At 39.5% G+C, this 14,636-nt stretch overlaps 1 protein-coding gene across 1 annotated transcript; it reads left to right on the top strand.

The window, feature by feature from the left end:
- Positions 1–5,008: 5,008 nt before the first annotated feature.
- On the top strand, positions 5,009–13,640 carry fam167b (family with sequence similarity 167 member B). Its single transcript, XM_036593809.1, has 2 exons — positions 5,009–5,245; positions 10,411–13,640. Exons 1-2 carry the CDS (start codon positions 5,012–5,014, stop codon positions 10,672–10,674), a joined length of 498 nt encoding a protein of 165 aa, XP_036449702.1. The 5' UTR covers positions 5,009–5,011; the 3' UTR covers positions 10,675–13,640.
- Positions 13,641–14,636: the final 996 nt, after the last annotated feature.

Here is a 14,636-nt window from a genome sequence, read left to right as displayed (position 1 = left end):
TGTCAGCAGTAGACTCCTGGAGCACTCAGTAGCAGTAATGCTAACCAATCAGCACTCAGTAGCAGTAATGATAACCAATCAGCACTCAGAAGCAGTAATGCTAACCAGTCAAACCCACTAGCAGTAACGCTAACCAATCAGCACTCCGTAGAAGTAACACTGTCGTCCTTATGCCCAAAACCCGTTTGCTGTAGAATGAAGTAAATAGACAGGTAAGTCTTCTTTGTTTTTTTAGTGAAATACATCCTTCTACTTTCCAATATTGAAGGAAGGTTCTGGACATGTGGTTAGAAACTATTTTAACGTTTCATTTTTAGCTGTTTATCTCCATCTACTCACATTCTTTGAGGACTTGCTCATGAGCGCCCCTTGGCATTTCACAGTCAGTCTTTGATATAATGGGAGAAATAAGAAGAGGCCAGGCTCCTCATAAACCCGCTCTGCTGCAACTACTTGAGCGGCAGGAGTTGAGTGCCTTATTTACTGTATAGTGCACTATTTTGGAGTTCCGCCATTTTGTAGTGGTGTCCAAAAATATAGTGCAGAATATCCAGCACACTCAAACAATCCCAAAATGCACCACAATAAGTAGTGTACAACTGATGTACCATAGCGGATAGGGGATACCCATAGTGCAGGGTGTTACTGCAGGAAATGAGCAAACCTGTATAACGTTAGTGTCTGAAATCGTTTACTACTATCACAAATTCTGTTCCCGGCATGGCACGGCTCTGCAACCAGAGAACTTGAAGAGAGGATGATTACCACTCTGTAATGTCTTCTGGCTTTCTCAAATGCTAGAGGGCGCTACCGAGCGAGTCCAAAATGAATAGGTTGCGATGGAGCATTTGAGTAAAATCATAGTTTATAAATATTTAAACATTTTAATATAAAAGAATATTCATTTCCTGAACACAGAACACCATAAAACATTTAACACTGCTGTTCTATTTTTAAGAGCTTTTGAACTCCAGTTATAAGAGTTTAAAATGGCGCCCCATGTACGTTCATGACGTCAATATGCACGAACAGCCAATAAGCTGCACCGCTGGCCAACCAATCAACACTCAGTAGCAGTGATGCCGCCTTCTGCTGCCCAAAACACATTTGCTATAGAAAAAAGGAGCAATATAGGTAAGTGTTCTTTGTTTTCTCAGTGAAATACATCATTCTACATTCTAAAATTAAAGGAAAGTTCTGGGTGAGTGATTAGAAACTATTCTAACTTTTCGTTTTTAGCCATTTAGCTCTGTTTACTCCAATTCATTGAGGACTCGCTCGCGGGCACCCCCTGGCGTTTTGCAATCATGATTTTGATATAATGGGGGAAATAGGAAGAGGCCAGGCTCCTCATAAACAGGCTCTGCTGCAACTGCTCCAGCAAGAGGAGTCCAGAGAAAACCCAGAATAGGGCTCCTGGAACAAGTTGCACTCTGGCACCCTCATGTGTACAATTCAGGAATAGTCCTCAAGGTGAATGAAAACCCTGCCTGATAAAATTTCAGTTGTTCATCAGAAATGAAATTAACATTTTTTAACCAAAATCATTGGTCAAATACGTATGTATTTGTGGTTTAACAGTTAACCAGTTAATTACTAACATTCCTATCTGTCTGCACATACAAACCTCAAGTATGGGGATGGGGTGAAAAAACCTGGTTCTCACATGGTCAAAAATAAATGGTGGAAAAACAAATAAGAATTAGTTTTAAAAATGCTCTTTTCATGACCAGCATCACACTGAAATGTATTTATGAGATACTTTCTATGAAGCAGTATCTAATAATCATGAGAGGTTTCCTCATTACAAGTTATTGCTCGAGAATTGTATCATTTTGAGAATTTTTCTTTTTTATAACATAAAAAGTCGTAAAAAAACATAATTAGCCACTTGGACCCCCTAGATGTTTCTGCAGTGTCTTTGAAAATAAACATATTATGTTATGTTGTGCTGTGTGACTGATGAGTGTAAGTTTGCGTTCCCAAATTTGAAAAGAGCATTTCCAAAAGATACTGGCAGAAACAGGCTTCCATACTTTTGCCTCATGTTGTCAGGTCTGGTTCTCAGACTGTAGACAGAACTAAGATTTCATGTCCATATTTGACTCACAGTCACAGATCTGGCAAAGTCATCAGCAAATCCCATAAAAAACACAGTATGACACAATTGATCACAATTTGACAGAAAACATGTCTGATGTAGATGATGTCTTACAAAATACAGTTTATTGAAATTATCAAACTTTGCAGGGAAATAAACTAGCCGGACCTTGCCTGGGTCAGTACCCCTCTGTCCTCTGACTGTGCAGTAATGTTACATCCTTGCCTGAGAATTCCAGGGGAAGCCACTAGATGTCCGTGTCTACTTGGTAATCGCTTATCTATACACTGTAAATCATTTCTACAATAATGTACTGTATGTGTTTATTAATTTTACACAGTATTCCAGCATGTTGACATTTGGGAAACATTAACAATGCAGGCAGATTATACTATATTAAACAATTTACTGTATGACTACTGTCATTTAATTGTAACAATATTATAATAACACATCAAAACATATAGTATCATCAGCTAGACTTAGCTTTTTATCTAGATCTCCAAAATGATCTGAATGCATGCTGGTTGTCAGCACACAGGCTGCTTACATTTCAGCCTTATTGAGCTAATCCAGGCATGACAGCTATTCAAAACACTTAGGATCATCATCCACACTGGGGTCTGGGACCCCATAATTAGCCACTTGGACCCCCTGGATGTCTCAAAATGAAAATTCTGAGGTGTTTTTGAAAATAAACATATTATGTTATGTTATGCTGTGTGATTAATGAGTGTAAGGTTGTGTTCCCAAACTAGAAAAGAGCATTTCTGAAAGATAAATTGTTAAACCAAACAGTCTGCAACCACTGAATTTAGCATTAGCGTCGCTATGGTAAGTGAGTCAGCAGCCAGCTGATGCTGGAGTCGCCAGCCAACATGGGACCCCTTGAATACCAGGGAGTATTTCACACATGGACTTAAAACCCAGAAAGAAATAGGGGCCAGTTTGCTTTGGTCTTATTATTAGGAATTCAATGCAGAGAGTGACCGAATTCCTCCTGCAGTATTTGGAAACAGGGTTATCATCTCATCATAATTGTTCACAATGGTGGTGATAGGAACCAGACGTCTGAAGAGTTTAATGTATCTCCAAGTTACATCACAAAGTTATGACATGAAATGATTTTGAATACACTGCCTCATGTCCAAGACATCCTTCTTTGATAGTTTTTAGATAAATCTTTGGACTACAATGTACTTTATAAAATCTACCAATGGTCAGGAGATACATGTAGGGTGTTATAAGGCAAGGCTGTCCTCGAAGAAAACTTTTTTTGGTCAGATTTACCACCATTTTATCATCATTAACATTACAAATAAAAACTCAGCAGACTCGTGTAGGTTCACTGGTGGTTTTGGATAGTAAATAAAATGGCTATATTTGTGCTGTAGACATTGTGACCCCTGGTTCCTATCACCACCACTGTAAGGAAATCTGAATCTGTAAGTTTCTCTACAAATTAACCATTTCATATATGTGTGTGTGTGTGTGTGTGTGTGTGTGTGTGTGTGTAAAAATACATAACATAATACATATGTACGTATGCATTATATGTTAAACTAAGAAAATGAAAATTGCGCACTAAAATATGCAGATTCAAGAAAGCATAAGCATATCATGTAAAAATGGTCTTCTACCTTCATCATTCAGAAAGGGAGATGCACATTTACGTACTACAGTAAACTCTGCAATTTTAAAAGGGAGGAAAACATATATTGCTTTATTTTTATATATTCTTTTTATGTTTAATTTTCCAACATTCTTTATGCCTTTGATATCACTTTGTACACTAAAAACTTAATAACACTCAAACTGTAAGAGGATCTCTTACTCCTCACCATGTCTGCTGTGTTGCAGTACCACACTTTAACCAGCAGATGGTGGCATTGAAAAACAAACCACAGATTGAATCTGTATGGTACATTTCTGTGTTGTGTTCCTACTGGGTTGAAGTGGTCTTTGACCTTTGGAAATGTGTAAACGAATGTGACTCAAGCCTTCAGCTTGGTTATCAACATTTTAGAATTTTCAGAAACATGAACTTTATTGATGACATTATGCTCATCAACTAATAGTGGACTCATTGATTTTTTTTCTGACATAACATACCGTCCCAAAACATCAAACATCCCATATTCTAATACACTAATAATGTTCCCATGCGACCCATTTAAAATGAAACAAATTGTTAAATGCTGTCAATATATTCCAAAATCTGCATAGAATATATTGTTTATATTTTCAATAGTTTACACTTTCTTAAATAGGGATGTAACCACACTGTCCTATATCGCCTAACCGTCTCATATTTCCTCCTCTAATACCTAACACCAACATTGTCTCTTGTGATCTAACACACTATCTCATAATACCACCGCTGTCTGTTAAGGTGTAACTCACTGTCCCATAATATCCAACACACAGTCTCTTATGACCCAACACACTGTCTCATAACACTTAACACACAGTACAGTGAATAAAATGGCTATGTGTTCTGTTAACATTGTGACCCCTGGTTCCTATCAGCACCACTGTCGAGAAATCAGTCAGTAAGTTTCTCTACAATGAACCATTTCACAACAAACCTCTCTGAATGACACTGTTTACATCTCTGCTATTGAATTATGCTGGAATTTTAAAAGATCAGTGGAATTCCCCTTCCACATGCAGCTGAGGGGGCCTTTAACACTGACCCAGCATAGGAGGACAATGCTAATTAGTTAATGTGTTAATCAGGTGTTTTAGATGAGGGACAGCACAAAAAAGCACACTGTGTAGGGGTCCCAGGACTGACTCAAGCCACGCCCCCTGCGAGCGCGCGAACATGGAAAGAGCCAATAGGGAGCGAGCTGTCGCCGCTTGTCTCCGTATAAAAGCTCCCCAAAACAGCCAAGTTGGTTGTTCGCGATGGAGTTTAGAGAGTTTAGCTCGGACGAGGGGGAGCCGGAGGACCTGGACAGTGTGAAGGCGCTGACCGCCAAGCTGAACCTGGAGACCCGGCGGCCATCGTACGTGGAGTGGCGGGAGCGGCTGCGGAGCCGAGCGGCGGGGGGCGGCAGTGTGGAGGCGGCGGACGGAGCCAGCACCGTGTGCGGCTTTGACACCATAGACGAGGCGCTGGAGTGGCTGAGGAGCGAGCTGGTGAGGGAACTGCTCGGTTCTTCTTATGACTTTTAGAAATTATAGACGTTTTACGTTTTTTTTCAGTCAGAACTCGCTGTTTCTCTTCAGGTAAACACTGAAGTCAGCTTCTTATTCGCTACCTGCTTGTTCCAATTCACTCGTTCCACCTTAAATGGTGCAGCAGTTACATTCTGGCTCAATTTAAGGTGGAACTAGAAAATTCGAATTGGAAGCTAATTAGAGCTTCGTCGGTTAAAACGTGAGGAGCACAAATTTAGGAGGGTAGAGCCGCCTCAGCTGTGCTGAAATACAGGTGCTGTCTTCAATTAAATAACGTCTAAATTTGCAGTGAAAGTAGCTTCACTGAAAAAAACTACAGTAAAAACAGTCTGTTACAGAAACTGCTCCGGTACTGAGCTCCAATGCAGCTTCTTAGTACATCCAGCATCTCTCAGTACAGGAACTGAAGTTTGAGAGGCGCTGTTCTTCACTTTTTGGGATTATGTCGTTTTTTCAGATCACTCTGTCTTACAGTGTATCCATACCTGTCTTTAGATCTTCTACAGAAGAATGTGAGATTTTTGGTTTGTCACATTTGTAATAGACTTTCAATCATTTCTATCTACTAGGGCTAAAAGAGGAATCTTTTTTTATATTAAAATCACAGTCATAAAGAGTGCAGTTCTTAAATTCACAAGAGCCACAATTTTTCTTGTAGAATTCATTATTAACAGTGTTGTCTTAAACTTTAAATCTACTAACACTTGTGAACTGCCTGTAGATGAGTTAGACCAATCAGAAGCACCAAAAACACCCATGTTCTATATATGTGACATCACAACCATCACAACTAACTGGCAGTCTGGCACACTCAGCTTTCAAGCTTCATGCCAGGAAAAGAGGATATTCTGGTCTTTTTGGCCAAAAAAGGCATGGAAATTGATTCATAGCAGATAATTGCTCTTGTGATTGCAGTATTGGTCAGAAAAATTGCAATTAGATATTTTCCTCAAATTATTCAGCTCCATAATCTATTCTCTGGCTATGAGTTAGAAAGTTTGCTCCTTTTTTCCCAAAAATCGAATGGGGTATTAGATGTCTAAAATACACACAAGCACACATGACTATACCGTTTCCCTCTTTTCAAAAAGAGGATTTCTGAGGGTTTTTAGAAAAAAAGTAAGTTGAATTCCACTGATTTTTCTAAATATCTTAATAATTCTGTGGTCATTCAGAGTGGTTTGACATGAAATGCTTCACTGTAGAGAAACTTACAGATAGGAACCAGGGGTCTCAGTGTCTACTACACAAACATAGCCTTTTATAAGTAATTTGCTAATATTTAAATGTTGATGAATCGTTTGGCCTATTTGGATTACAGTGCCCTGCATGAACCTCTCTGCTATGAATGGGATTTTAAAATATGTTTAATGCCATTCTCAGGCATCAGGCAGCATAATTGTAAACACTTTGTATAATAACTTTGTCAGGAAGCTTTTAGAGGCATTAAACACTTTGGACGTCTGGTTCTTGTCACCACCACTGAACAATTCTGACTCTAAGTTTCTCTAGAACGGAGCTATTTACATCAAACCCAACTCCAAATAACTTGGTTTTATTCTGCAGATATTGTGAAACATCGATGGAATTCCCCTTTAATTAATTAACTACTTCATCTACATCCAGGGAGAAGCTGTACTGTGGTTTGTTTGCACTAAAGCTGTGGGCGAGGCTGCGCTGTGCACCATTATAAATGGTGGGAATCAACTATTTTAATAACATCTGGAATAAAAACCAGTGAGCCTAGTCTTTAATAATATCCCAAGGCCTACGCCCATTTCACCACTTGTGATTTGGAAGACACTTTTAGGTCATGTATATGTCATCAGATTGTTTACTACATTTCTGGGATGAGTTATTACATCCTCATTTGACTGCATATGATTGAATGCAAGAGGCACTTAAACAAACAGGGCTCTAGATCTCCCCTGAAAAAGGACTGATTACTCAGGTTTGTCAGATACAAATGCTGAGCAATCATAGATCAGTGGACATAAAAGCCTTTCTTTGAGATTACAGCTCTGGGCGTAACTGTTGTGACAATATTTACTTAGTTTGCTCACCTTTAAATCTCATCCAGGTGCACCAGCATGTACTCGTGGCGCAGGTGTGCGAGAAAGGTGATCGGCCTCGCCGGAGTAAGAGTGCCTGAGCCAGTCACGACACTGGTTCCGGACTTCAACATGTAATTTAGCCGTTTTAAGTAGCTAAAATGTATAAGCTCTCGGGAACACAAGTCGAGGCAGTGAAACGTGAGGTCACATGACTGTATCAGCTCACACAAAGGCCAGCTGAGGTTTGTGAAACACGTTCCAGCAAGGCAGGAACCACGGGTCGAGTTTTCTGGTGTCATGTGTTTCAGTGGTGTGATTGGAATAATCCTGGTATTTGTTTACATGACAACAACACTGTAACTCTAAGTTAATCAGACCTGCAATTTAGGCTGTTGGACTGCTAATATCTCAGAAGCCTGCAGTATGCAAATGAGGCCCCCTGCCAACTTGGTGTGTATGGATGAAGTGGAATTCCACTGTTTTCCCAAAAATTCTATATAACTCAGTCATTACAATGTAAACAAAGTCATTCAGAGTGGGTTGATGTGAAATGCTTCGTCAGGCTTGTTGACAGTGGTGGTGATGGGAATAGTCTCGAAAGAAGACTTTACCACTATTTTACCATCATTAAAGTTACAAATAAACACACAGAATAACGTGTAGGTTCACTGGTGGTTTTGGATAGTATATAAAATGGCTATATTTGTGTTGTACATGGTGACCCCTGGTTCATATCATCACCACTGTAGAGTCAGTAAGTTTCTCTACAATGAACCATTTCACATCAAACCACTCTGAATGACTTTTTCATCTCACTCAGAATTCTCTATGAATTATGCACACATTTTCTCCTCATATGATCCAACAAATGTAAATAATTTTGGTCAACATAAACTACTCTTTAACCGTGTCACATATAAGGTTCATTATTGTTTATATCATATGACATATTGCAGTTTTGATAAATATCAACAGAATCATAAGTTGTAAGCTTGTGAAAACACTAAAGGTCTTTCTCATCTCCTTCTTTCACATTTCTTTTTTTACATAGTTTCTGTTCAGGAGCCAAATAAATGACTTCAAATACAAAGAGCTCCATTGTTATCTCAATAGCTCCGTATACATCTGTTGCAAAAAACATGTTGTTAACCATCATTAATGTGAAGTATATAGTTAATGTCCTTTATTGTTTGAATGCAGTGTGTCTATCTTTCTGTTTCAGATACTATAAAACGTCTATAAAACAAACTACAAAACTAAGCAATTCTACTGCTGTATTTTGTTAAACTGTAAATCAGGGTTTATGCAACTCAGTCAAGTGGCATATTCATTTTATTATCAGGGTAATGGCTTTAATCCCTGTGTGAAACGGGAAGAACATTAATACATTAATGTTCTTAAGGCCTACTATACATTAATATGTTAATCTTTCCTTTGCCAGTCTAATAGCCATCTAAACATTGGCCTGATGATTAGGACATTGCGAGTTTGATTCCTGGCAGGGCCACGGCTATCTGTGGCCAGGAACTCAGGAGAGCATGACTGGCCTCGCTCACTCTGAATGGGTAGCACAGCATTTCCTCCACCTCCTTCAGCATGATTCTAGCCAAAGCAGGTATCTGTTAGTTGATATAACAGTAAAGGCGCTTAGCGTTCTCCTCCAAGCGTGTTGAGCTGTTCAGTGACGTTGCATTAACGGTGTCTTTGAGAAAGCATGTGCCAGCCTTCACCCTCCTAGCTTGTTAGCATCATGTGATGGAGGGAGACCTAACTAACATGTGGAAATGGACAAAATCTGTGCTTTATAGTATCCCAAGCTAATGCTCCAGGCACAAGCTAATATGCTAGCCCTAAGCTTACACACAAGCACAAGCTAACGTAGTCACAAGACAGTGATACGATACCATACAATACTCTGCAGCACAATTTAATACAATAAATGTTGTTGTTTATATTTGCTAGCAGTAACTGAAATACTGCAGAGTAATTTGGTTTTTCTTGGTTTATGCATTGGAGCACAGCATTGTCCAGAAAAGACCCAGACAGCAGACAGTTTCAGAACAATTTTGCCTTTCCTATGTCAGAGTTGGTTGACTACCAGATGTTAGATGTGCAGGCCAAAAAAGGATGAATAGATGCTGACAGCTTTGTACCGTTTTATCTTGTCTAAATTTGTGGGCCAATTCTGATATGAATATCGTGGACCAGTAATGTGTTGGGCCAGATTTGGGACATACACTAGTTCTACTCACTTTACAGTGTGTGGGTCAGATCTGGGCCGCTGTATACTGGGCCTGAAGTGTGTTGCCAGAATTTTGCTAACTGGGTATGGTGGCATTATCTCCAAACATTACTCATAGGTAAGCTACAGTTCATGACTCATCATGCCTGCCTTTGCTAACTTGCCTGATAAGGGTGTGTTGTAGATCTGACTTTCTTCACTGTCCTCTGTGAAGGAGAGACAGGCTGTCTCGCTCTTTCTGAAGACAGTCACTGACGTAATAGTTGGGTTTTGTTTTGTAAAGAATCTGCCTGTCTGTCTTTTCACTCTTATTGAAAAATATTCATGTGGAAATCTTTTCTAGCCCACATGGCTGGCTTGTTTATTACCATTTTATGAGATGCAGTAAATCATATTGGACTTGGTCAGTGTTTAAATTGAAATGGGGAACTAGAAGAAAATGACTAGAATGATTCCGGGAAAGTTCCCAGATGACATGGGGCAACTAGGGAAGCAGTGATATTGCAAACTGGCAGATAACTGTTATAATGTTATAAAATAATGACCTGTCTGATTATTTCATTTGACCAATAATTCAAACAAATATTTGATTATGGATTTACTGTATTCTGGAAGAGCAGACTGTTTTGGCGACAGTGGACTATGTCTATTTTCAAAATGTGGCCCAAGCAAAAGTATAGGCCCTTGTGGCCTATACCTGGTTCTATGCCTACTCCCTCTCTGTAACTCTCTCATTTTCATCCCTGCTCCTGTCTTATATTTCTCATTCTCCCCCACAACCCAACACCATCCCCTGCTCACATCTTTCCTCTCTCTCTCCTCCGCAGAGGGAGATGCAGTTGCAGGATAACCGTCTGGCCCGGCAGCTGATCCGCTTGCGCGGGGAGATCCACCAGCTGAAGGTAGAGCAGACGTGTCATCGACACAAAGAGATGCTGGACGACGCCACGCTGGAGCTCGAAGAGTGCGGCGAGGAGTCTGACCTGCTCTGTGACATCCCGCTGAAGGCCGCCTTCACCCTGTCCACTCCACTCAAACACCTGGGCCTCACCAAGATGAACCTCAATGCCCGGCGCTTCTCCCTCTGCTAGAAAGGGAGGAAACTGACTTCCTCCCTTCAGCTACAAGCACAAAAAGTCTCCTGTTCTCAAAGAACAAGCCATGACACTTGCAAAGAAGATGCCAAGTCTTAGATCAGGGATATTCTGTTCACAGTCTTTGAAGTTCAAGGAACTGTAATTTATCTGTTAGCATTCCTGATTAAAGGAAAGATAATGGCCAATCAGCTGCATTGTTAACTAGCAGCGATTGCTATAAACAGGGCCTGATCTATATACAGGACCTTCTGAACTACATAATGTGTGGTGTACAAGTTTCATGGCTTTCACCACACTACTGAAAGGGGTAAAGGGCTAAGACTCATGCTCAACCCTACGGGACTAAAATAAAAACCCCAAGGGTGAGGCCTAATCTCTTTTCTTGATCTTTTTCTTTTAGGGCAGGATAGTCAGTGGTAAGGGCTGCTTGTTGGCTTAGTGCCCCATTGGATTAAATCCCAATTCCAGTGTAGATTGTGAGAGTCATTTAGAGTAGCGCCCTTGAAGCCTTGGGCACTCTTAGCCTTTGTATTTCAACAGCAATGTGATCCCTCTCTCTTTCAAAGGAGTTTGAGATCGTATCGTTGCATGTTGCATGCTATCACCAGAAGGCCTTATCTGCAGATCAGCTTTGTATATGCAAAACATTTCAGGAGATATACAATGTTCTGTATCCACCACCATCTGACTGAAGCTGGAATCGAATACCTGCTTGATTCAGCTGAAAGGTCAAGACACAAAATACACAATCTTTACCTATATTAAAATAATAGGAGTTGTAATTAGAGCGGAAGTAGGTGTGGAGACGGGCTGGTCATAGGAGAAAAGGCTTTCTCTCTGTCTGCCCCCCACTTTCTTATTCTCATCCCGACTTGGCTACTGTTCCAAACAGCAGTCTCACAGGAAGCATGAGGTCCTGGTCAGGATTACAGACACTCCATCACTCGAGACCAAAAATAACTGCACTGGCGAAAAGTCAGATATGAGCTGAGAAATTTGAGCCCGTACATTGATCCAAGAACAGTTTTGTCTCAACATTGAAGACTCAAAATGCTCATGTTGCTGAAAATTAATGAAAGATCATAGAGGCCAGAAAAGTTAATGTTACTAATAGTGAGTGAACGATAATGAGGTCCAGGAAGCATGTAGTGGTCACAAATGCTAGTGTTGCTAAAAGTAACTGAAAGCTAAAAGTGACCAATTGTGCTAGTGTTCAGGAATTGCTAATAAAGAAAGAAAGTTAATGGGGTCCAGTAGCAATACAGTAGCCAGAAATGCTGGTGTTGCTTCAAATGAAAGAAAGTAGGTGCCAGTTAGCATCATAGTGGCCAGTTAGCCTTTGCAACTTTTTCATGTTAACTGTCATTCCTTCTTGGCCTCATTAGCATTTGGCTAAAGTAAGTTTTGTAGGCACAACTCTGAACAGTGGGAACTGATTTTGGACTGGTTTTCAGTCGGTACAGGTTAGGCTTAACCCTCTTTAGACGTTCTTTAGAGTGCTCCAGCAAAGGCTAACATTTGAAACCTAACACAAGCAAAGCTAGTCTGTGTAATACTATATTATTTTTCACAAAGCTTATTTGACAGAAGAGAGCAGTGCAGATCTTTCCATGCATCTGTCTATAGCTAGCATTGATGTATATAATCCAGTAACCAAAATGCACATTTTGAGACAAAATAGCTTCAATTGAGAGGTAGTTCAGTTGTTACTGAAACTGGGGCTAGCACAGAATCTTTAGGCCTGCTGGTGGACATCATTGCACATTTCTCGATGGTGTGAAACAGGGGGCAAACTGAATGTTCTTCCATATGCTTATTTCTGTACCTTAGTTCTGAAGCTTTATTTCAGGACAGTACAAAAACATTTATTTTTATTGTAGACTGTAATATTGATAGTATTGATTTGCTATAATATGCAGTGTGTTATAGTAGTTTTTGAAATGTGTGGCTGTTTAAGGGCATTTTGGGGGCAACACGTGTTTTGCAAAATGTTTTTTTAAACAAGCAGTTTAAAGAATGTGAAACCTAAGGCGCTTTGAGTAAGTGAGAAGCTGCAGAAAGCCACTCTGTTTTCACTGCTTTCTTGCAAGTAAAAAGCTCAAGGTCTTCAGTCAGAAGAGTGTAAAATACCACACCTTCTGTATTTACACCCAAGTACTTAAATTTCACAGAGCTGTGCAGAATAGTGTTGTAGTTTTGAACTCCAGCCTCAAACAGTTTAAAGGGGAAGTTCATTGATTTTGTATATAATTTCTGCATAATTCAGTCACTGAGCTGTAAACGAAGTCATGCAGAGTGGTTTGATGTGAAATGGTTCACTGTAGAGAAACTTACAGACTCTGATTTCTGTACAGTGGTGATGAAAACCAGGGGTCACAATGTCTACAACCCAAATATAGCCATTTTATATACTATAAAAAAACTACCAATGAACCTAAACATGTCTTTATGTTTTTATATGAAATATTGAAGATGGTAAAATAGTGGTAGATCTGAAAAAATAAGTTTTCTTTGGAGCCTATTTTGCCGCACAACACCTCACATGCACCTCTCCACTATAAATAGATTAAAAAATAAACATTTTAGGCCAAAATCATATCTCAAAACTATCATCAAACAATATTTCAGGTATCAGGCAGCATATTCATAATTATTTCATGTGATAATCTTCTGTGAGGAAGCTTTAAAGGGAGCATTAATCTCTTCAGATGTCTGGTTCCTATCACCACCACTGTAACTCTAAGTTTCTCCAGAATAGAGCATTTTACCCCAAACCACTCGGAATGACTGTTTAGAATTTAATCACTTAATTATGCAGATTTTGAAAAACAGGTGTTCAGTTTCTTCTTTAGATTCTTCAGAACATTTTTCTGCTGAAATACATTCACTGTCCTTGAATGTCATGGTTTTTGAACATCCCTTGCTACTGCCACTTGTAAATAAAAACAAATCGTGAGTGACTTGTGGCCTCATTACTTTCTTCCGCATTAAAGTGTTTCTCAAGTCGCCGTGTGAAGTAGGGCGTGGGAAAGGACAGAGAATCTCTGTAATGCAGCCTGCAATGTGAACTTAATGTAATCTCTAGAGTACAAAGAGTAAAAAACAGTAGCCCTGTCCATACTTTATGGAAACTGTTGAGTCTTCGCACATCCTGCAGTGAATAATGTCAAACAGACTGAAAGGGTGGAAGACGGCTGAAGGAATCAGAGGTGCAGCCCTATGTAGGTGCCTAATTTAGGCTTGTACAACTGAAAAAGAAGCAGTCAGAAAAAAGTGACTGGTAGACAGTTTTCCTCGCTTTGTTTAAAAGCATGTATCAGCGCATCCTGTTATGAGTAATCCTAACTCTCCAGTGTCGGCTTACAATAATATCGGATTCATTTCACCTTCAGCTCAGCCTCCAGAGGGCAGCCTTTTATCTAAAGGCTCTGAAATGCACCCAAATGTAGGCCAACGCTATCCTGTTACACGAGTGGGGAAAAGCCTTGGAGAGATGAAAGAAATCAAGTTTAAAATGTATTTTTTTGTGTAACATGAAGGTATTATAGTGAAGCAATGAAAATAGGACATATTTATTTCAATTATTTATTTTACATTCTTTTAATTATAGTGGTATGTACATATCCACTGCTGTCGGAACAAAACGATACAAAGCCTTGTATCTCCAATTTTAAGATGAATGGACAAAAAGGAATGGCCCAAAATTTTTTGGAAAAAAGTAGGGTTACATTCACTTCCATTATAAATAAAGTACTCACTGTCCACTCTATTAAACACTCCTACCTTGTCAGTCCACCTTGTAGAAGAAAAAAACAGAAACAGATGGACTACAGTCTGTAATTGTAGAACCACAAAGTGCACCTATATAGTAAGTGGAGCTGATAAAATGGACAATGAAACAAGGAAGTGGTCATAATGTTATGCCTGATCGGTATATATATATATATATATATATA

The sequence above is a fragment of the Colossoma macropomum genome, unplaced genomic scaffold (assembly GCF_904425465.1).
Source record: "Colossoma macropomum unplaced genomic scaffold, Colossoma_macropomum, whole genome shotgun sequence".
Taxonomy (NCBI): Eukaryota; Metazoa; Chordata; class Actinopteri; order Characiformes; family Serrasalmidae; genus Colossoma; species Colossoma macropomum.
This window is presented reverse-complemented; position numbering and strand designations above follow the sequence as displayed.